At 39.4% G+C, this 25536-nt stretch overlaps 1 protein-coding gene across 10 annotated transcripts in view; it reads right to left on the bottom strand.

Moving 5' to 3' along the window:
- LOC117413053 (adhesion G protein-coupled receptor B2-like) overlaps positions 1–25536 on the bottom strand; it is a 131608-nt gene that overhangs the window by 79248 nt on the left and 26824 nt on the right. For all 10 annotated transcript variants that reach the window (XM_058997337.1, XM_058997333.1, XM_058997331.1 and 7 more), the window contains exon 2: positions 16168–16930. In XM_058997337.1, coding sequence (XP_058853320.1) covers positions 16168–16915 — 748 coding nt within the window. In that variant the 5' untranslated portion in view covers positions 16916–16930. The remainder of the gene's footprint in view (positions 1–16167; positions 16931–25536) is intronic.

Below are 25536 nucleotides of genomic sequence, written 5' to 3'. Positions count from 1 at the left end.
AATATTGAAGTTGTGCAACTGTATCAGCTATGAAAGTAACAGCATGTAATTGTGCATGTGTGCACACACTAATGAATGCGCTAGGCAGCAAACGACTGAGGGACTAGTACTGAGTGTTGAGAACACAAATGGTTCAATATCACTTTCTATTACAAATAGATACAAAGAGACAAGGTGCGTATTGCTGTACTGTATCAAAGTTCTGTCTGAACATAATAGATGTGTAGTCTGGAGGCTTGATTTCGTGAGCTAATGTATTTATCGATTACCTTTGGAAAAACAAACAAATGATTGTGGCATTCCCCTGTGGCTCCTAGCATCACTCCCTGCTGCTTCTTATTAAAATGGAAAATGTTTAGCCTCAATTTACAATGCACCAGTTTTCTTTATTTTGTCTGCTGGCTGAAAATAATTTTGGTACCGGCTGTCTCAATGTTGCTCCCCACTCTGATCAATGTAATCTGAAACATGGAGCCCCAGGGCCAGCTCAGGACCGCCCCTGGGCCGTCCTCGGGAGCTTGTGCGATTACAGAGGATTTGTGAGTGAATACAGCGCTGACACAGCGAACAAGAGCTTGCGGGGGACCGGTATGCCTTGCAGGTCTGCCCTGAAATTGCACACGTACAGGTCGCAGACAAAAGTATTTGGGCAGTTAAATTAAAATGAGAAAAACTACAAAGAAAAAGATTTCTATCATTTCTAATTGTTCTATTGAAATATATAAATGAGAGATTCAGCTTTATAATAAAACAACAAATTATTACATAACAAATTTCATACTTGGACAAAAGCATTTGGGAAATCAACACATTTTGTATAAAACCCATTCGTTGTTAATTATTGACAATTATCATGGTTGAAAACCAACACCTAATGATAATTATAGACTTGAATCCCATCGAGATGTAGTGGATTGACATGAAGGCTGCTGTTGCAAAAAGGAAACCAAAGTCAATTGCAGAACTGAAAACTATGTTGAAGAATGTGTTGGAGAATGGGCAAAAATATCTCCGGAAAGATACCTGGTGTCAAAAAAAAAAAAAAAAAACTGCAAGCTGTAAAGGAAGCAAAGGGTGGGCCCACCAAATACTATTGTAAGGGTGTCCAAATACTTTAGTCAAAGTATTTCCAATAATACTGCCTGTAAAAAGAACCAGTGAGCAAATAGATGAGCCTGTTAAGAGCCAAACCATGCTTTTATCCATATCTTTCCATCTAAAATATAACTTAGAATTCAAGCGATTTGGGATTTGAGTATTCACAGTTGTGAATACAGAGTTGTGTGTATTCGTGTCACCCAATTGCGTTCACTAAAATACGTGGATTACGCTAACACGGGTACACCGGTTTGATGTGATTGACTCCTGAAAGGCATGTCAGAATTGGGAGGAGTGAGTTGTTCTCTGGCTATGACACAGTACTGGTCCTTCAGGGCCTGTCTTTCTATCATTCGACTGGGCGCTCCCGGGATGACAGCCCTTCAAGGAAGATAACCCGGACTGGCATCCATTCTCAGGTGAAGCTCCCTCCCTCTCCCCTGCCCTTTCCTCCTCAGTCTTGTGCACTGCAGTGGTATTGATTATGACCAGCACTGTAGAACTGCTGCTCTTCAATTAGACTTCACTCGTGGGAGTGCTGTCTGCACTCTGCCAGCTGACAATCAGAATTCACAAAGAGCTGCTAAAACAACTCCAATAGGGACGCCAGCTAACAGACCATGGAGACCTTATCAAATGATCTTCGATGGCAATGCAGAAACACAGTGGCACTACAATGACAAAAGACCTAAAAAGCAACCAGGGCAGCTATAATGATCTGAGGCTGCAACTGGTAGAATGACACCACAGTGGGAGCATTTCCAATACACACTGGTTTCATCAGACTTCTAGACAGACAGACAGACCTTTGTATACTATAAACAAACAAACAAACAAATAACATATTGAAGTACCCCACTCCCCCCGTCACTGTCCCAAACAGAAAATAAATATAACGCAGGGTAACTGCAATTGAGATCCGCCCTTGAACTGGTTCAAAAAGCATTTTACAATGTGAACAACAAGGCTCGCACTGTGAGAGATCACTCAGCCATGACAGGCCAGCGATGATTGCTGCGATACCAATAAATCTCATCCCAATTTATTTCGTACAAGAATTATTTTCGAGAACTTTTTCTCCACAGTGAAGAAATTCCGAAGATTTATGTCTGGTGTGCATCAAAAGTATTTAATGGCTTTAATACTATACATAGGTATGAAATCCTGTATGTATGTATGTATGCACATATGTATCTTAATCAATTAGATCTTCAGATGTTGTCTCATTGTTGAAAGATGCTGATTAACAGAATGTGTTCTGGGATGTTTACTTTATAATACAAACTTTTAGTTCTTGGTTAACGCAAGACAGACTTTTTAAATGGACCCTAAAAAACACTATGAAACAGCTGTAAAAGGGAATAAAGCCACAAGAAAACCTGTTTGTCTACTTGGCTTAGTTTCTTATGGAGTCCTGTAGTACAGGGAATAACCGCAATGCCAGGGTAGGAAAGCTTTCTGTCACTCTTGCCTCCTCAGAGCGGGTATTCACAGCATGGACGGAGTGTACCGGAGGCTCTCAGTGGGATGCAGGACATGTCTGGGATGCAGACAAACAGCATGGATGAAAAACATGTTTCAAGTCCCCACTGGCTGTACCAAGAAAAGCAAAACTCTTATAAAAAATATTAACAAAGCATTACTATTCTTTATAATTCAGCATGCATCCTCGCATGCATCTATAATTTGTTAATACTGAATTTATAAATTGCAGATGTGATGAATATGTAGTTTGACAGTATGACCGCATGACTTATGTTATCCAATCTGTACTGATACAATATAACATCTATATACCCTTATAACAGTTTACTATAGTTAAAAAAAAAAACAAGCTAAATGTAATGAAAGCACGGTAAAGCAGAAGTAAGAGGTATGGTAAAGAAAATGACAAACATTATAAACCATGGGAAATGTATAACCATGGGAAAAGCATGAGAAAACAGCAACATAACAGTGCGAATTTAACACGGTAATCTTTGAGAAGGATCAGGCCAACCACTTTCATTAAGAGGCAGTAGTGTACATGTTCAGCATGTAGAAATGAGTTTACTAATTGTGATCAGAAGGGTATAGTGGAGGCCAAGCCTTATTGACAAGTTTATTCCCTTGCTCGCAAATAAAGACAAAGAGTTGGGAGCTGTCTCAAATCATTACGCGCAAACCTGACAGAAGGTATTTTGTGATCTGATAAATGTTATGTAATTGTAGGGCTCTTTTGTTACTGAAATTGCTGTTCACACACAGGAGCTGATCTCAAGCATGCTTGCCGCAGTTTGCTTTTAAGTGTGCCGCCCCCACAGCCCCCACATTTAAAAATGAAAATCCTTTCCTGCTTTGTTACCTGTGCTTATTCAAATGTGCCGTTAATCCTGCGGCAATGTGTCAGACAGACGAAGAGAACCAGGTCAGAAGACAGTCTAAGAACAGTGCCTTAACCTTAACCTTCACCGTACTCCCAGATATCAACCTTAACCGTTTCATTAACCCTAGCATTACCCCCATGCCGTCAAACCACCCATTTTAAATGTCTGACTCCCAGACACATAGTTGAAATGTGGTCTCGGGGGATATCGATAGCTTCTTTTTGTTGTTTAACGAGGGAAGCATCTGTATTTCACTCTGTCCTGCTGCTTTGCAGTCCAGTCCTGCTGTGAAAGGACCAGGTAAAGCCTGTGTTATGACCCTGCCTGCATCCATCATGCCAGAGCTAGGGAAGAGCCTGTTCTGCTGGCCAGTACCCACTGGAAATCACACACACATTCCAGATTGAGTCTCCCGTCACTGCCGATACGCTTCAACATTCATTTTCAAGTAAGTGCCACAAACCGCATTAGTGCGTTTAATAGCTGGCCAACCCCTTCGGGAGTGTGACAGGTAGCACAGAGCGCTGCTGTCAGTCGCACATTCGCATAGCACAGAAACAAATGGAAATAAAGCTGCACTCCAATGGAGATATTGTTCTGGTTAATTATGAATATCCTCAAATATAAGTAATTCAGTAATACTAAAAAATTTTGTAGTTAAGAGAATTAGACAACCGTTTTTAGTGTCGTTTATCTGTCTTCAGTTTTTTGAGGTGGCAGAACAGACAAAAAAAAATACTATAAACAAACAAACAAACAAATAACAAATTGAAGTACCCCCCCCCCCATCCCTTACCCCCTCCCACCCCTTTCCCCCTCCCATACTGCGTCTTGTAAAAAGAGCACAGTATTAACAGCACCAAACGCTGCTAGCTCCAAGCTCCCCAGAGATCCTGAATGAATCATATTTAATCACCCAGCAGGGGGGAAGGAAAACGAGGTGATTCTATTAATCTCTGCACTGCAAACTAGGACACATTGTTCCTCTGCATGATCAACAATGTTTTTGGCTGAGACGTTTAATACACTTTAATGACAACATAGAGAGGCTGATTTTCAGCAAAACAGTACGTGATTTTACACATCCTGTACATTAGCAAGTGACAGGCAATAGCGTGCAACCTGTTACAACAGAAACCGAACCAATACACTCACTGAATACACCCTTCACATTCTGAGGGTTATTTTCAAAGGAGATCCACTGGAGGTTAGCGCTACACAACATTATTTTGAACAGAAGTTATCCCAATATTTTCTATTTGGCGGCATATGTAATGATCTAAGAATCTGTGTCTATTTTCCAGAGACGAAAGTGGTGGTTAATTTAAGCTTTCCATCTGCTTCAGAATGGTCAATACATCTATCTGGCAGTATAAAGAGTGACAGCACTTTAAGTCATAGGCGCAACTATCGTGCCCCCCCCAAAATGCAGGATGTCTCCTTACGAACAAACAATGCGCCTAGGAAAGCTGAATTAATATCACTTTTTTTTTTTTTTTATCCAACGATTTGAAGAAGAGGTAAACCTGTCAGTTTTCACCTTCTTATTTACAATGGAGCCTCTCACTGCTTGTGACCCCACTATTCAGTATGTACTGTTAACACTGACTTTCACAAACAGAGGTCTACATAAAGCACTTTAATATACATTGGGAAAGAAAATGCTGTAATTTTTTATTTAAATATTGCACAGTTAATAATCTAAATCTTGTATAGCCTACATCAGACAAATATTGCAATTCTACAGTAGCTATATCCCACTGCTGCCACCATGCTTGGACATTCTTGCATGTATATTCCCCATAACTGTAAATACCTATTTGTCTTAGATTGCTATATCAATAGCTATATGTAATGATACATATTGCAATGTACTGTAATTTATACTTCTTCCAGGTATTGGGAATATTTTTTGTTACAATTATTAAAAGGATAATTAAGGTGTGAATTAAATCAACTGTGATGATATTATATATCATAAATTCCTTATGTGTTTTTCATACATGCAGCGTATGTAGTTTTTCCACTTGAATGTACACAGACACTGCTATTAAACTAACCTGTGCTTTTTAATACAATAGTATTTAATAAACTGAACTGTGCTGTGCTTTGCCTACTGTTTTGTAGCATGGTACTGCAAGCGGGCACTTCCTGACATTGAAAACATGCTTTGAATTATGATAAATGGTGCTGTCAATCAGGCAGAACTTTGGGTAGCAAACAGATTGAGGAAAATCCACTTAATGTCAGAATAAATGAACATAAATGAGCTGTTAAAAATGCATCACCTGGGTGCGCGGCAGGCAGACGTGTCTTCAGTGAAGGACACTGCCTGACCTGTTGAGCCTCGAGAGTGATGTGTGAAGCAGAATGAAAAAATGATAGATCACGAGAGACAGCACATTAAATAAGACTCAAATCAATCTGAGGCTGCAATGAAATAAACATGAATGAAGCCTCGGCAATCAGGGACGTTTAGGTGATATTCCTTCCTAATTGAGGAAAATGTAAAAATAATGAAGAACTTCATCATTTAAAATAAAAAAAAACAGGCTACAACGATATTTAATATTGATAACACTTTACATTAAGTGTCAGTTAAATGTAATTCCTGTGTATGCTAAAACTTGATTTTCGATTGGGTTTCTGTGAATAAATTCATGATACACTGAAGAATTAATAATGCAGCATTAATAAATCTAAAACTAATACTATATGACTACTACAATCAATATAAAAGTTTACAACAGTAAATTTGCATGATAAAGCATACTATGCATGAACCATAGTTTACCACAGATAGCAATTTCTTTATTATTAATTTGTTATGCTTTACTATACTTCTCTGGGCTTTACAAAGCTTATCTATGCAAACAAATCCTGTAAAGTGTATATCGATATTAAACAACATCATGTTTTGTAACAGGGCAAACAGTGAATCACAAATGATCTATACTGAAGTACAGTAATAGCTATAGCAAGTACTACTGTACCAACATTCTCAATGGTATAGGGACTGATGCTCCAATCAACACCAATAAGTTATTAATAAATTGGTCAAGCATCCTTCAACAGCTCTGTCAATCAGGTGTTAGGAACATAAACTACATTTAGTATGCAAGTTGAATAATGGTGTTACAAAAGACTGCACATTTTCATTCATTCGATTCCCGTAGCCTGGGGGGGGTATGAACTATAAATAATAGATATAAAAAATAAAAGGCAGAAATAATTGAACTCTGCGTAGCAATACAAACATTACATATAGCTATTGATATACTCTTTACAAGACAAATAGTAACTTTCATCATCTTTTTTCCCGCCTCTCTGTTTTCTCTGGGTCCCAGGCTTACAATAGCAGTGTTATCCTTGCAGTTCTTGTCTCCTAGGCAGCCGGATGCATTTCTCCATTGCACAGTGTTGGCCTTTTTACTCTAGAATGCATCTCGCACACAAAGCCACTGATAGTTCCCTATAGTTTCCTACAGTGCCAATATGCCACCTACTTTACAAAACCGCTCAGCCTCCTTTCAATGGCTGTAGTAACTGCTATCCCTGTTGTTTCTGCAGCTTGCACAGCTAAATCTATTCAGGGAGGTCTTTTATTCCCTTCAGTACATCTCCTGGCTGGTGTTTATGAAAGGTGAATGACTGCCCTGACTCGACCATGTGTAGGCTTTTGTATCTTATGTCTTGGTGATCAGTTAGTGGTGATAATAATAATAATAATAATAATAATAATAATAATAATAATAATACTTGTAAAGGGTGAATTGCACTGAATTCCAATGCATTGTGTTCATTTATGATGCCTGCAATACAAAAAGGACATTGCGGCCTTGGAGAAAGTCCAGCAAAGATCAACCTAGACGTAGGTGTGAGTTCGGAGGATCGGTAGAGGGAACTGAATACTGGGGGAGACTTGACTGAAGTTTTTAAAATCTTAAAAAGGAGCTGACAAAGTTAACCCTAGCCCATACTTTAAGCACATCACAGATACCAGGAGGCAGACAGAAATTAGGTGGAGACACTTCTTTACACAGAGAGTGGTTAGGGTACGGGTATGAGCATAAGACCTGCCTTGGCATCAATCTGCTACTAGGAACTGGACGGGCATTGATGGGCCAAATGGTCAGCTTACACTGCAATAATAAAACATGAATTACACAGATGATTGTGTAGTTATGATGCTACTACAATACTACGACGACAGCTACAGTTTAATTATAATATGAACATTTGAGGCAGTTGACAGTTTTTTCTTTTGTTTGTTTTCTACTATACTCTATACACAACCATTCCCCTTCTAGTGTCTTTAATGTCTGTTGTTATTAAGCTACTGTATATTGTGTGAATGTTGTTTGGACTGTTCAGCTGTAAACAAATGAATTGCTTTTCCCTTGGACCCTATCAATAACACAGCCTAGTTAATGAAAATGTCTACCTCAGCACGAAGCAGAGACATATTAAGGCAACACTGCAGACTTGAAGCTCAATGTCCTGCATAATGACCCAATAAACAAAGCTATTCCTAGCTTCGGGGGGACCATGTTAAAACAGAAATGCAGATGCAGGCTGAGACGGTAAAGGATAGCTGGCACAGTCTATGAATGCTCGGAAAAAAACCCCCCATTGAAGTGGAACATAGTAAAAAATTAAACCTTGTAAAATGACCACATAAAACGGGTACTACATAGCAGGGTAAGCAAGGGCCAGAGAGGGGGACTGATGTACATGGAATACTAATCCTGGTTGTCAGGAGCAATCACATGCAGCAGAATTTTTACTTCATCTCTTTGTCTAGAGCCTGGCTCTTTTTTTTTATGGATTTCAGCTGTTGTTGTTGAAGCTGCGATTACACTCTAGTCTTATTTGCATATGGCAACATAGGCTAAGCTTTTTGATGGGCAAACATGTGTGTGTGTGGGTGTGGGTGTGTGTGTGGGTGTGTGTGTGCAGTCGTTTAAAATACAAATGCATTAGCAATAAGACATGCCAGGGTGTGCGCTGTTGTGTAGCAAAACAAAATCTTAGCTAAACAGATCCAATCAATGCACCATTGTCTAATAAAAGCCATGCTTGAGATCTCATTCAGCCAGCTAAAGTGCTGTATTCATTAAGCACTGTGTTCATTAAGTGACGTGTTCATTCCCTGTACCAAGCTGCAGTATCTGAACTGTTACTTTGGTGGCAGCGGTAGGATATTTAATCTGACCCAATAAGATGAATACATTTGGGAATGTCATTTCCCTTCTGAGCTGGACTGTCCAAGTTATGGAAGACAGTCAACCTTCTAATGAACATTCTCAACTTTCTCTAGTCTAATACTACCCTCCACAATACTAGAACACAGATGGTTTACGTGTTAAAGTTGGTATAAAAACTGCAAGGCAGGAAATGTTAAAATGTATTTTCTTTTTTTTTATGTCCAAACCAAGGAAATGTTTTTTTTTTTTTTTTTAAAGCCATGCTTTAATATAATATTTGTTTTCTGATTGATGTGAAATCAAAGCCCCCAGCGTGGTAAACCCAGAGCCTTGCAGGTTAATTTGGTTTCTGGAAACACATACTGTAATCTAGTGTACACAGTTTTTAACAGTGAAGTGGAATGAGAAGTAAAACCAGAGAGTGTGTAATTAAGAGAGCCAGCTCTGCTTGTTTCTCGGGATTGGGAATGAAGATTGATTTGTGTTGTTATTGTTTAGTAGCAATCACAGCTCTGTCAGTCTCTGCCCCACAGAGACAGGTGCATTGCCAGCCTCCACCGAACGAACCAAGCCAAAAGAAATAATTGCAAAGTGCACCCATCTAATCTTCCCAGCAGGAGTTTGCCATGTGTTTGTTTACAGAAATTATGTTTTTGGACTATTTTCAATTAAAATGTGCAGCAACCCCGTACTGCTTTCATTGATTGTTAAATGTTATCACTATATTTGGGCAAACTACACTGTGGAAGAAAGTTGTAAATATTTGAGTGTAAACTTGAACGTGAGATACTGTAACATGTTTTGTCCAGAATTGTCTATTTCCAATTACAACGTTCTGTGCCTCTGCATCAGTAATGCTTACAATATTCCAATCCCTTTATAAATATTGTAGTTAAAGCAAACCACTAATTCATACAAGATGGGGGAAATAGGTGCAGCTTGAAATCCACTGATTGGGTTAGTATACAATATACTAAGACAGACAATGGTTTTGAAGCGTTATTGCTTTTAATGATTATTGTTATTTGTTTATTTAGAAGACACTTTTAGGGTGTGTGAACTATGCATCAGCTCCAGAGTCACTTACAACAACATCTCACCCGAAAGACGGAGCACAAGGAGGTTAAGTGACGCTCAGGGTCACACAATGAGTCAGTGGCGGAGCCGGGATTTGAACCGGGGACCTCCTTGTTACAAGCCCTTTTCTTTAACCACCAGACCACACAGCCTCCTGATATGCCAGCATAATGACTCAGATAGACAAACAATTCAGGAAATGCCACCACCATCTACATTGTTGTTAACTTGATTACATTTTTTAACTGTGTTACATACATAACTCCTAAAGGGCATCATTAAGGAAAATACATTATGCAAAAGGTTTTTTTTTTATTTGTCTGAATGTATTGCATACTCACCCACGCTGTGGAATGGCTCAGGTTAAAACGAAAGCATTCTGCAGAGCTCAGATCATTAGCTCATTGATTTTTTATTGATTCTTAACCCTCTTTTTATTTACGAATCAAGAATCCAGTTGTGATTTATATCAGTTCCAGGCAAACCTCATTAAGCCCTTGCCTCTTTATTCCTCAGCCCCTCGCCAGACCCAATTCCAAACAAACACAAACCATAATACTTTTGAACTGTTTAGCTGACTGTACCTTGAGTTATTGAAACTCTTAAATTCACACATGCTGTTTCCGGTTTTGGAGATAACATTTTCTTTTTTCCCTTGCCTATGCTACTGCAACTAATATACAGTGTGCTGTATTTTTACCTTCATCCTTATCTTTTTTGGCTCCGTTTTTCTAGCCCACAGATGAGCCATTCATCTTTCTGAGAGCCTAGTTAGCTATAAATAAGAAGGCAGAGTTAGTGCGGTTCTTTGTAAAGCTGATTCGTTATAAATCTCTAGCAGGCTTGAGAACAATCCATCTGACAATCATCATACTGATGGCATTCCAGTAATAAGTTTATTACTGGAATGCAAGCTTCTACTGTTCATTCTGTTTATCTTCTGTATTTTGTTTTGTGGAATGCTCCAGTGCAACCCCGTTAGTAACCCGTAAGAGACGCAAAGAAAATTATTTATTTCAGCGCTAAAATAGAAACAGAGCGAGCTCTGAACAAAATGGTTATCAAAAGCCTGCTTCAGTCGTGAGCAGTGAACATCCTTTCAGAGGAATCCTTCATTTGAATCATCATTCCCCTTGAGATAGGAGACGGATTCAATTCCAATTGACCCACTGCGCCACCGTGTCCCTACATTGTTGGGTTTTCTAACTGATTATAGAGACCCAGCTTTGACAGGCAAGCATCATTGACATTCCATAATGCTGATTAGTCTCTAGATGATGGAGATCCACAGTGACCGGCAAACCACTGCAGGACCAGGTTTTACATTGTGCGATTTGCCTAATTAATTTCAGCATTAATCCATGCAGACAAGCAATACTACACTTTGGAAGCGGATTTCTCAGCAACATGAGCTCAACTGAAGGAGTTTGGTGGCTCGGTTGGTAGGGGTTAAACCCTGTTTAGGGACAGCTGGGGGTAATCCATGTTATAAACACTGGGGTTAATAAAACTGTTTTCTTAATAGTGGCATGTGTAAATACCACCGTAAATTTATTATTTAATTATTAGATCAATATTTTTACATACTGAAACAAACTAACCTGTACTGTTTGGTGTTTGATTTCCTTAAACCTTTAAAAATGAGCTAAACTTTCTTATTTCCCCTGACAGGTTGGTTCTGGTCATCCAAATGGTCAGTTTTCTCGTGACACTTGAGTCACTCACAAATGTATTTTAAGAAGAAAACGTTTGTACCTTCTTGTGTACCTTATGGGGTTAACCTTGGGGTATTAAGATCTCCCTCTGTTTAGATCAAATAACTATACCTGTGGTATAATATATTTTACAAACCCCTTCCATGCTTGTTTTATTCTATCAGTCTATCATATAACAGTTGACTGACCACCCTTCAATAGAAACATTACAGCACCTGCAAAAGTGACAAGCAATCGTTTTTTACATCTTATTTTAAAGATGGACTGCTGAATATTCCACCGCGCAGTGGTAACCTTTAAGACCTCCCAAGTGGTAGACGATTATATTAAAGGCCACCATACATTATTCAAAGCAGCTGGGGAGGGATGGAGGGAGGCATGAACCTTGAAAAGCTGTAATAAAAGTCTCCTGGGGGAGGGGGGGTGGTTGTTTTTATCTTGTTAGATTCAGAGCAATAAAAAGTTTATTTATCGCACCGTTCGGCACACTGAGGTCTCTCCTGGGTGTGTTTGAGACCTCCCATGTGCCTGCAGCCTGAGGGCAGTACCCTCCATGGATTAGCGCCCCCCCCTCCCCCCCTCCCCCCTCCCCCCCCCCATCACGTACCCTCGTTAGGACAGATTACTGCATCAACTTGCTTTTGTTTTATTTGATTGGCATTTCTGTGCATTCCACCGTTAATTAGCTTTAAAACCCAATGGATTTCCCTGCTTATTTTTCTGATTCCATGCTATTATTTTTTAACCTTGTAATGCCTGCTGCACACAATTATGTAAATCGGTATCATTATTATTGTTTAAACTTGCATTGCAACACAATAGAAGCATTTTGTGTCTTATGCATGACGATGGTTTTGCTGTGGAGTGTGTCTGTTCCTGATTACCTTGTTTTAAGATTCGCAATCAGTAATAATTAGACTGCATTCAATCACATTACAATAAACCCTGCAATTAAACAAAACAAAAAAACACAATGGTGACTATAAAGCAAATCCAATGAAACAAAATTGAATATATTGATACGTTTTTGCCTCTGCAAACCAAAGTTATTAAATATAATCCTGCAAGGAGTGTAGATATATATTTATATTTATAAAAAAACATGTCTTGGTGCACAAGGATGCATTAGGAGCACTTCAGATCAAACGAAATGTAAACTCTGATCAAAATCGGTCCTTAATTCTAACCTTTATGGAGCCTTTGTCGAGCAATGTTGTTTAATGCGTGCAAGGGAAAGCACTGTGCTGTAGAAGATGATGCATGACACTCCAGTCATTTTCCTATGCCTTTTGAAAAGACTCTCTTTAATGTTTTGCAGGGCCACGGAAAGCTCTGCTGATTCCTGGTCTCAGCTCCTCTGGTAATGAGGACTGTGCATTAATCATTATTACTGCCCGATTGAAATCCGAGTAACAGCCTTCCCTGAAAACATTTACAGCTAATCAAGCCAGTGCTGCTCCTAATCCTCCCTGAAACATGAATACACTAAATATCAACAAATGACTAATTATAAAACATCGCCAGAAGGCCTCAGCCAATCTGCTTGCAAGAAGTCATTACCCTAAGGGCTTCAGAATCTTTAAAACTCTCATTGAGGCAGAAGATAAAAGCAGGTTTAATATATATATATATATATATATATATATATATATATATATATATATATATATATATATATATATATATATATATATATTCATACACTTCCATTCATACAGCTATTCTCTAACTTTCAGCTCAGAGCCAATTTTCTAGCAGGTAATGCCCGTTGCCTCTGGGATTCAATGCTAAAATAAAACCCCATTTCTAACCCTGTACATGTTAACTATATTTTGTAAGAAATTACCCACGGTATGGAAATGCAATGGCAGAAGAATAAAATGTGAAATGAGTTATCCCTGTGTTTTAGGGCTTAGTTGAGAAGAGCTGGTGGGTATCGATTAGCGTGGAACAATTTATTTAGATTCATGCAACACATTTCCAATGAAAAGGAGTTTATTAAAACGCGAATTAAAAGGTTTGCAAAATATCTTTTTCTGTTTATTGCTGGAACTTTGAAGTGTTTACTGGCTGGACTCACAAACCCCTTGAATATCTTGGGCTGCCTTAGTTAAAAATGTTAGGTAGGGCAAGATCTGTGCTCTCTGTGACACCATACAACTCTTACAAAAGCAGGCTGATTGCTAATGGGATAACCCATGTGATTTGTGAATCAGGCTAACCAAGCCAACTACAACATCGCTATATCTTTATCAGTGTCCGTGGTGTAATTGCAGTAACGAAAACAAATTAATGAAACAAATTAAATCATTTAATGGTGGATGAATTAAGTAATGGTTGTGACATGAAAACAGGCTGTACATCTGCAATATGTTACAGTCAGCTTAACCCTTTAATAAAACAAACAGGCTTAACCAGTTCCTGGCCACTATCATACAGGAGTCACGAGAAGCTTATAGAGAAACAGTAGACTGCTTTGAAACTAACCGCAATACCAAAAGACTGCCAAGTGAAATGAGGGAAAATAAAATACTATTCTGTCTCATAGCCCGTGCCCTTATCATTAACTGGTTTGTCCAAACCACTGTTACCTATAAGATGTTTTACAATGGTATACTTGCAAGGTCATTATGCAGTTTCCCATGCATATACAATGAATACTATCATTTACCATGAGGATTATATGATTCCTTTACATTGTGCTAATACTAATGCACCCCCCCCCCTCCATGCTTTCACTTTACTAATGCAGCAGTGAACTTTCATAAAGGGAAGATAAGGAATATGGGTCAACAGCAAACAATGACCATCTTGGCCTAAAGGCAGAGACCTACCAGTTCTTTGTTTTTCGTGGCACTGATGACTGTACTGTTTAATGCGTGCCTACATGCATGTAACTTAAATACCTTGTTTAAAACTGTACCACAATCATTTCCTTTCTAAATACTGTCTTTGCCCTCTGGCCGCAGGTAAATAAGATACAGCCAAGAGGAGGAGGTACATCAATCAACTCTGATGGCGCTGGTAGCCGCAGCTAATTTCCCGCACTAAATTAAACAATAAAAAGGGCCAGTGACCTCGGCTGTTGATTTCTTGCATTGAGGGTCTGTTTCAATCAGCTGCAGTCAATTCTGCTCGACTGGACGCGTATACATCCTGGTCTTATTCATTAAAAATGAGTTCCTGAAGGGTTCAGGCACTCAGGTCTCATTTCTCTATCTCTTATTAAGAAAGCCAGGGAGCGAGGCCCATGCTTTCGTCCCTGATGAGAGGATCAAGCGGCAGGATTCTCTCACATTCCCCAGGTCGCTCCCTTTTAACCTCCTGGCCTCCCTCTCACTCTAATTGTTGTCTGGGAGATATTTTAACTGTAGGATCATCGACAAAGCCTGCCAGGATCTGCAATCTGCAAACAACTTCCTTTTTTTCTCTGATCAATGATTTCTCCATTTAGTGGAAAATTAATAGCCTAGGCAAATAGTACTTTGAGTTAAAATATCCTACTGAAAACATCCCCCCCCCCCCCCCCCAAAAAAAAATGTTTGTTTCCTTGTTTAATGGATATTGAAAGCTTTGCTTGTATTCATAGCTGAATTTGATTACAAAGGTAACCTTGAATGACTGGCATCGGGTTTACATTTCTCTTTTACATTGTAGGCTCTCAGAAATAGGGAGAAAACAAACCCTAAGCCCTGTACATGGCATTTCAGCTGATTAAGGACTTTTCAAGTTCTGAAACAACCCAAGTAAATTAGTTGTATTTATTTATTACTGTGCACATTTCTCCTTAATTTCTTTTCTTTCACCGTCATGGATTCTGATCCATATTTATCAATATCTATAAATGTACTAGATATGTTTTTGTTTTTTTTTTACAGTGAAAAAGCAGCAAAGACACTGTTCAACCATGTAGGTTGGGACATGACAAGTACAAAGAAGCAATCTAATCTGATTGTTCAATTTGCACAGCCTGACTGCAAGAGAAATGAAAGCTGTCTATCTCCCTACCCATCTGTCTATCTATGAATCTAATCCACTGATAATTTGCAGCTCAATTGTTCTGAGTGTGACAGGAGAAAAAAAATGAAAGTTATCCATCTATCTACATCCTGTTATCCACTCTACCAAAACAAAATGGTGGTGAACCCATTTGACCCTAGTTAACAACTGACACGAGTAATAGCTCATCACGATTCTCTAACACACGCGTTCCTAAAAATACCAGGCTTAGGAGAATTGCACAGGGCTGTGTGGTTCTGCAGGGTTCAGATAAGCTACACAACTCTCTCTCTTCCAAGAAGTTCTGGACCTAAATTGACCTAACCTCCCAACTTCCTTTAGAACCAAACACAAGCCCCACCCCTTCCTGTCCATCATTCCTGCGCTCTACCCAATAGGCTGCTTCCCCAAACAATTTATAACCCCCTTCTGTTTTCTCTAGCCTGAATAAACCCAGAACACAATGAGGATGGAATTAACCGCAGGCAATACAAGCAGTACATAGTTCCCGAATGTTAGGTTTGTGATTTTGTTCCTACATTGATTGATCCATTTTAAAACTCAAAGCAGGCCTTTCAGGTCCCGCTGCTGAACCGCAAATGGGTCTAAAGTAGCAGAGTGCGCTTCATGTAAGATTTATGAAACTGTCTTGTTCTTTAAAAAAAACACCAACAAAACAGAATTCAGAAAGAAAAGTTGCATTACCTTGCCTGGCGTCTCTGGGGGCTATATCGTTAGCATTCGTAGAATGCAATTCGGTGACGCAGCAATCACTGCTGGGTGGGGGGAGTATCACATTGGAGACGGACTCGTTTTGCCTGGTCGCCGACAGAGGCGGGGGTGGGGGGAGGACCTCTGGGCAGATACATCCCGTCTGGGTAATTCCACAGTGTTCACTCTTTCTGTTGGAGCGAAGGCATTCCTCAAACCAGCGGCACAGGATCCCGCATGTGAACTGGCTGGAGTTCTCATTGTTGATGAGCAGAACTTCCACGAGGTGGAACTCCAGAGTCTCCTCCGCTAGGAACGGCACATACTCCGGTTCTCTGGTCAAGCAGAGCTGCACGAAGTTCTTGTCGAACTGGAGGAAGGTGACGGGAGCCCTGGATTCGCACAGTTCCACTCCTTCGTAGTCGATGTAGTCCAGCTGGGTGCATGTGTGGTTGGAGAGGTAGTGGTCCAGCGGCAACACCATAGGGGAGAAGTGGAGGCAGGCGTGCTCCTCCCGATTGAATTTGAAGTAGAGCGAGTACTTGGTGGGGTCTGGGTTCTCCAGGGTCCAGGAACAGCCCGCCGCGATCTTGGGGAAGACGTCCTTGAGCGAGAAGGAGCCGTACAGCACCCCCGCGACCACCGTGGAGCACACGTTGTCCTGACTCAGAAGCTCCAAGCCCGCAGCCAGCACAAGAAGGGATGACAGCACAGACAGAAAGAGGTGACCAGCAGTGATCATCCTATGTCATTTGTCCTGCAACAAATAACAGAACAAAAAAGTTACATATGTGTGTTCATTTATTAACCCTTTTTCAACTGTGTGACCCTGTAGTAGTAGTCCATTAGTGACAATCAAAGGCTCAAATGTACCCACTTATAAGGTACAAATGAATGAAGAAGCCGCCGCTGGTACTGTAATAAATGATAAGCACTGGCCATAAACCAGCAAGCAGAACATTTGAAAGGTTGAGGCAAAGTCTAACTTTAGTGGTCGTAATAGAGGGATCTTAAAGCTATGTACTGTGCTGTGGGATATTAGGCCCTTTCCATACAACTAAACCAAGGACAGACGGCTTTGATTGTTTTAATACAGTTTGGTATTCATTAAACTGGTCTGGATTAAAATAACTGCTTTATGAATATCAAACTTTTGGATACAGGGCATACATATCCCGTATACAAGTTTCCCATAGGAAAAACAATGCAAAGTGGGTCAAAGCACAGTGAAAGCATGGTAAAGCACAGGTAAGCACTGTACAGACCAGAGAGGAATGGTAAAGCACAGGTAAGCACTGTACAGACCAGAGAGGAATGGTAAAGCACAGGTAAGCACTGAAAAGACCAGAGAGGAATGGTAAAACATAGGTAAAACATAGGTAAGTGTATATTATGGCAAATGCCTGGTATAATCCTGGGAAATGCAGGGTAAAACTGCTAAATTACTGTGCGAATGTACCGTGGTAAACTTTTATAAGGGATTGTATCACGTCCAAAACACTATACACTGTAAAATGCAATGCATTTGCAGTTTGTTGTTGCTGACACCACAGAGTTTTGAAGGTCAGTCCATCTGGCAGAAGGACAGTTTCGAGGCATACCTGTATTTCAAACCCCAGCACTGTTTATTTGCTGAGTTTCCTGGGGGAATGCACAGAGAAGCCATTGCAGAAGCAGCTCAGCCTGCCAGCAGCTCTGGAGGATTGTGTTCCAGGAGTTTTAGGGAGCTTTGCAAACGCATTAGCATCACACTAGCAGCACACAGTTACTTTCCCCAGGCCTCTCAGGAACAAAGTCCACAATGACACAGTAAAGTTCTGCTTTGGTGGTATGTGAAAGGTAACACCAATCTTCCATTTTTTTTTTTTAATAAGGATTTTTACGTTTTAGGAACATGTATGCCAACATCATAGATTGTAGGTTGTGTAGTTTCATTGCAATTGGATTCCAATTCTGTCAACCTCATTGTAATCCCAAGCCATGAATTTGTGATTATGAAGTCCATGTACATGCTCGTTTAAATGACACAGTAGTGTGTATTACACAAAACAGATTTTATGGTTTGACCTTCATCATTAAAATCTATACCATCCAATTCTGAGTTTCTTAGAAAGCACAATTAGAATTACAGGGTGTCCCATATGCCAGGCATCACAGGCAAAATTGTTATTATTGGTTACGAATTCAGATCATTTTGTTGTGTGGTGCAGACCCGATTTACCAGAGACCATCTTAATAATAATAAATGATATGATATTAGAATAATATATGATATTACCTGCATGCCTGACTTCTGGGACACCCTGTAAAAATGTAAGGCTGGGGATACGCAAGTCAAGATCAGCAAGCATGCACAGAGTTATAATCGGAGCACACCACACAATGCATTCAGCCATGATTGCCCATATCTTGTGCGGCTCTTGTACAAGAGGGCATGGCAAGTTGCTATCTTGTTAGAGAATGCAAAGACACTGCTCTCCTGATTGGAGACAGCAGGGCAAGGCGGATCATTATTTTTACACATCGATGGAAAGCAAGGTGTACAGGAAATAACAAGTTCCACCTTTTAAGCATCTATTTGCTCCTGGTACAACCGGCAAGCCCTGAGTCTGTGTACACAGCCTTGTGAATTTAGCACTGATGCACAAGCAGGCCCTTCAGTTCACATTGACAGCCAGTCAGTCATTGACTGGCAACGCTAGTCTCAGCCAGTCAGCTGTAACTACAGAGAACCACCAGTGAATACTGCCCTTTCTGATCCCATTTGAATGGTTTTGTTTTTTCTAAACTAGGGAATATCTCATTTATATGCACTGTTCATCTTGTTTTGAATGAAGCCTGACATATTTTTTTTTTTAATACAATAGAGTTTCAATGTCCATAGTACTGCTCCAAATTCTGGACAACACACTGTGTTGCAATGATTTTGGAGAGGCAATGTAGATATCTAGATAGAGATCACATTTAAATAAATGAATGCATAAACAGACATACCCAAGAACTGGGGGAAACAATATGTTTTTGCTACTCTTTCAGCACAGTCACACTACACTGATAATGCAGTTCTCTTCACCTGGGCTAAATAGGTTGACCTTCCCCGGTTTGTTGCTGAGGAGAAGCAAACTCATCTATCACTCAGAACGATCGCTCGGAGCTCTGCTGGCAGACTGGATGTTGTTTGTGTGTTTGACTGCCTAATTGCCCGTTTCTAGAGCTGCCAAACTTCTCCAGCCCAATTTGCAGAGACTCGGGAGCAGGCAAAACAATCTCTTCAATTAATGTATCGACCCTCCCTTCAGTTTAAAAAAAAATACAACTGAAGCCAGAAATGAAAGAAAATAGTCTGTAATATATAAAACAGATCCGCAAGAAGTGCGGTGAATAATTTTCATGTTTGGTACATCATTCCTATCAACAGATCCTAAGTGGTAATACGAGCAACGTTAACAAAGAGCATTTTGTATTGAAATCAGGGGAGGGTGTCAAAACTTTTGGGCACTACAATAGATACTCCAGTTGCTTCACTACACCGGTATGTATGCGTGTGGCTCTTTTTCACCTGCTTATTCATTACACCAACAGGCTAATTAAACACAAGGGCACTGAATAATACACAGGGAGTGGCCGCTTTGTTAAGAACTACTATGAAATGCAGATGACATACTGTAAGATGCAGTAACAGTAGCTTGTTGTAAGTTTTCTTTTTTTTCTGAAAGTGAAGGACAATGGCACTGGATACAGCTAGGCACCATAATCGGGGTCCTTTCTTTAGCAAGGACTATTCATTAGTGAACTGTGTGTTGGTTTTGTGATATAGAGTACCCTAATGAACACTGGGAGCTAGTTTGATATTTATGCCTGTTTCCAAACCAGATCTCCCTCAGAGGTGAAGGGCTAATTACTGAGCACACGGGATCATCTGATTGCAGCATGTTATTATGGCAATAGCCCAGAGCATATCAGGTATATCCAAGCAGGAGAATGCATAATATCAAGCTAGCAAATGTCACAAGCTGCTTTTACAGCTGAGGCATCGTTAGGAACCTGGAAAGACCTTTTATTGAAACGCTGCAGGACCTGACAAAACTATTGTTAGCGTGGCAACAAAGGTCCTTGTTCCCCTTTAGCACATGCTGAATATTTATTAAGGCAACTTGTTTTTCTGTTATCACAGGCGTTATATAACACAGGCTCTTCTGCAATAAAGCCAGCCCAAATCCCTCTGCAGTGGAGAAGTTGCATGTATTCATAAAGGGTGTTTTCATGAACAAGTGCCTGCGCTATACTGTTATGGTGTATATTCCACCACTTATTCTTCACGACTTTTCATAACAGCAAACAGATCGTTCATGCCAAATTAGACTGGTCTGCTATTTGGATTTTCCTTTTCTGGATACCTATAGCTATGGCCAGAATATCGGCATCACGTAGAATTTTAAGATTGAGACATAATTGGAATATGACCGTAATTTAGATCTTTTATTTAACATTATGTAATCAAAGAAACTACAAAACAATCGACTGAAAGCTGTAATAGCAGTATGGTATTTCATGATAGATTTCGAAATGTCAGATGTTTCAATTGGTTGTCAGTTTTTCGTTAAGTATATGTTAACTACAAAGCGGTATGTTACGTTGCATTACAGACCCTGTATCTCTGTATTATTAAGGACAACAACAGCAATGAAATATTCTAAATCAAGGTGTACTTTGGAAGCATTTGTACTCTTTTACAAATAAAGACGGATTGCAGATCTATGATCGAGGTGAGGAGTCTGTGAGAGGATGGATAATTGCTAATGGATAACACAATCGTACAGCGAGTGTACAAGAGAGGACAAATACATATGGACAATGTTGGATCAGGCTGCAAACATGCTGAAGTTGAGCCTTATTCAAACTAGCAGTCTGTAATTAATGTGCTTCTATTTACTCTGCTGCAGCCGTTTAAAGTGAACCACATGCAATTCAATTTTGTTTTCTAACGTCTACAGAATGAGAACTTGATGAGGATTATACTGTGTGTCTAAAAGTTGCATGACAAAAGGCTGCTCCCGCATTGATCCTATAGCGACTGGGCAAAACAAAGCTGTGTAAATGTGCCATTTGTAAGGATAATGTAATGGCTAACATGCATCCTTGTTGCAAGGCACTTTCAGTTGTGACAGGCAATACAGTAGCTCTGACAGCTTTGGATAACAGGCACCTGGTTGGAAGGTGCTTCCACGTGCCAGACTGTAATATAGACCTGGCTGCTGCAGACTTCTACACAATTTCTCTGAAGGAATTGATTAATGGTCACGTATGACTAATGGTCATGTATGAATTGACTAACGGTCACGCATGACATCAGAAACACCTTGCTGAGCTGGCAGCCCATCTCTACACCTTACTGTGTTGCAGAAGGTGTAATGTTCATCCAGTCACTGTAACTACAGGATGTGTAACAGCACACTGATTACACTTGGGTTCTTTTCAAGGCTCTAAGGCTTTGCTGATTTTAGATTGCAGTTTAAAACAGCCAAGGGAGTGCCAATAAAATATCTTATGTCTTCAAATAGTGGAGATACATTTTTAGCAGTAGGATTATGTACTGTATCCTCCAATATAATAATAATAATAATAATAATAATAATAATAATAATAATAATAATAATAATAATAATAATATTATTTACAAGATGATCCTGGTATCAATGCCAAATCAATTTTTTTTTTTTATAACTGGCAGAATAAATGTCGGAGTGTTATCGTTGCAATATTTACTGGACACTTTACAAGGCCATGTAAAAAATGTAGATCAATTTAATAATCAAAGTAACTTCCAAGTCCAGTTAAAAAGTGTTTCTGACACAGTGTCTAAAACACACTGCCAGATAGTATGATTGAGTGTTTAAAATTCTGGATAATTGAAACAGTGGAGCATGCGTCTCGGAATATCCCGCCTGCTTGTCAATCTCTGTGGTGACTTAATTCCACCTACACAAAGGTAATTCAATATGATTTATCGACTTATTCAGATTGTTCCACCCCTCAGTTAAAACGGCTCTCAACTGTGTTATTAGAGAGAGAAAAAAAACTCTAGAGAAAATCCATCCTTAATGAATCTCTTTTGGCAGATCATTATATATAGGCCAATTATACATACCCATGCAACAACTGACTCCTACAGCTAAAACAACATTTGGGGAACGCAATCAAACTGAACTATCAACAAGACCTACATTTTGACAAAGTATACATTTTGTTGTTAAAAGAATTTGCTTAAGCAATAGAACGCTCATTAGAGGCCGCCTGGCGGTCAAGAAGGACCAATAATCAGGGTTTTATCGCCATTAGGAACTGGAAAAGTGTCTTTATTGTTTTAACAACCATTATATGTCTTCAACATGCAGGTTTATTTACCTTTTCAATGTTTTGCTTTCCTTTAAGCTTGACATTCTATCTGATTGTTCTGCGGTCATCTATTGGGTGGTAGTGCCTGCAGAGGAGCTTCTTGATTGGTGGATGAAAGTTCTGAGGCTTCTACTGATTAACAATGCACAGGAGAATAACCTATTAAATAATCTACTGCAGTAAACAGGCACAAAGGGATTCTATTTCCTATCCTTCTTTCTGCAGATTGCTCAGTGAGCAGAGCCTAAACCTTTCATCTTCAGAACAAAAGGGAAGAAGGATGAGAAATGAAGTTCTGTGAGAAATTAAATCAAGTGAGATTTAAAGAAACGTTTTATGAAATGTTTAAATGAGGTTTAAGTTCTGGGCACAGCAAGAACCAGAACCCCTCATTGAAATAACTCATCCGATTTCGCTTCACTTATCCCTGCGGGCTGTTTTAGTGCTTTATTGTTTTAAATGTATTTTATCACAGCGAAACAGCACTCATCCCAAAGAAAACCCTGGAGGGGATTTCCCTCCCTCCCAGTTTTCAAGCACAGCATCCCAGTGGTAAGTACTGTCAGCTATCACATGAAACAGACCCTAACTAGCACTGAGTATGCATGCAGTTTCAAAGCTGGCAGACGTTTGATTACAAGGTTCGTTACAGTCAATAAGATGGGAATGTGGCATACCTTTTTTTGGCAAGGAGTATGAATTGCTTTGAAGCGACAGTTCACGTATAATTAATGTATTTGTTCCATTTTTCCCAGGTCTTTTTTTATTAAAAACATACTTTTTTCAACTTGTACAGCGCTCTGGGATGCCATGGCGTGAAGGGCACTATATAAAAGTACATTTGTATTGCTGCGGCCCACAGAGGGCAAGTAGTTTCGGCCAGCAGAGTTGAAAGGTCATTTCGTTATTTCCCTAATAAATGTTTACCATAGTAAAAGCATAGCAATGTGTAATAAAGCACAGTGAAAGCATCAGTAATGGGTTTAGGCACATGCAACCCATGCAATTGCACACAGCCACATGGACTCGTAATCATGTAACCCACAATTGAAGCTAAAAACAGTAAGACACTTAAAAATTAACTCATTTCGACACACTGCAAACAAATAAATGCGTTTCCAGCCAATGTATCATCCTTGCCTCTTGCTATGCTCCACTACATCTACAAGGGGAATTTGCTGGACCTGCATCCTAACCTCAGTATTGCCTTGTGTCTGCTTTTCACTGTGCCTGTCACTGTAGCATCAGGGGAGAGAAGCTTTTTCTTGCCTGAACATGAAATTAATCAAACACTACTTTCTACAATATCGCAGGAACATTTGACTGGACAAGGGCAGACATCGATCCTGCACCAGATTTCCAGAAAACCGGATTATTCAGGTAGAATTGCAGACTTAGCCACTGCGAAAGCGTGAAAGGTTAATTTCTAACTGTCACTGTGAGTGTGTTTTTTTTGTGATTGCTGTAGTAACATGCAATACATAATAATGTCGTTGTTGCCCTGGAGGGGAAAAAAAAAGCAAAAATGCAGTGAAAAAGAAATACTGTGCTAAACTTTTTTACCAAGTATAGATTTAGCAAATCTGAATCCAGTTGAGTTTTTGCATTGGTCTATCAGGTCGTGTACTCTGTTGTTTGCAGTGGCCTGTCTTCCTCCCACCTCTTATAATGCTGAAGAAATGCTTTGATCCATTGCCAAGTAACCTTTTTATATTCAGCAATATCCCGTTCTTAAAGTACAGTAAGAAGTTCAGATCTATTGAGCTGACATCGCAGTTCACTCCTTGGGAGCGTATGAAGCCAAACAAAGCAACTGTTCATTACTGCACGGCACTCAACTAGATTTAAAGCACTCAACTAGATTTAAAGGGCTTTAGAGGACTAATCCAAAGAGATACAACTAACCGTGGGATATTTGTAGGGTGCTTTATTTTTGTGCTGCACTGTAAACTGGCTAAATTCCTATCCTGGTCAGGAGAAACATGCATTTAATAGTCTTCACCTCAAACCCTATAAATCATAAAATTGCAATAGACATACTCTTTGAGTATTAATGAGAACCACTGATACCTCATTACCCTGACAGATTCTAAAAACAAATTCCCTATCCCTAGGGTCTCCATTTGTTTTGAAATGTGCAAGCTCAGATTGACAGATGCCTGAAGGACTCTAATTCTATTCTGGTATACCATCAGCAGCCTGCAATGGAGCTGCGTCTCCTAATAACTCTGAACTCAAACAAAGTTTTTTTTACAACTGTTCCACAAATATCAGTTTCCTACATTTATTATCAACTCCAAGTCAATCATATCTTTGAAACAGAGTTCAAATTGTTCGAAGGCAATGTTTAGCATATTAGATTTATTTTAGACAATCATTTTAATATTAGTTAATAATACATAGTTTAATAAACAAAGTGCCCCTTTAAAATCATCAAGGTAGCAGTGCCGTAACTTCATTGAATCCCAGGTTACTGTGGATCTCAACCAAATAAGACAACATTTATTTATTAATTTTTTTAACTGATGTGTCGTTTTAGGAAACATATGGTGCCAGTATTTTATTCATTTATTTTTTATTCATAATGCCATGATGAAGGCATGTGCACGCTGCATTCGTAAACAGCATTTTCATCAATCAGCTGGCAATAATGACATGCTTCAGGGATCTATTAAAAACATAGCAGAGTACAGAAAATGAAAATAAAAACACCTTTATTTGCTTGTCTGCTGCCAAGGCAGGTGTTATTTATTTCTAGCTGTAAAGCAATATAACAAGCCTAGGTACTGTATACTCTAATGCATACAGAGAAGCATAGAGAGTATACCATTGAAAACACTTTGCATCAGATCTCTCTGGGGGGGTTCTATTTCAATTTCATAAAGACTGAAGTTTGGTCAGCTGACTTACATTTACTATGATCTCTATCCAGCATGGCCCCACAACATGTTACAATTTAACAAATAA

This window comes from Acipenser ruthenus, chromosome 23 (assembly GCF_902713425.1).
Source record: "Acipenser ruthenus chromosome 23, fAciRut3.2 maternal haplotype, whole genome shotgun sequence".
Lineage (NCBI taxonomy): Eukaryota > Metazoa > Chordata > Actinopteri > Acipenseriformes > Acipenseridae > Acipenser > Acipenser ruthenus.
The sequence above is the reverse complement of the archived record's forward strand: the minus strand, read 5'-3'. Positions and strand labels throughout refer to the sequence as shown.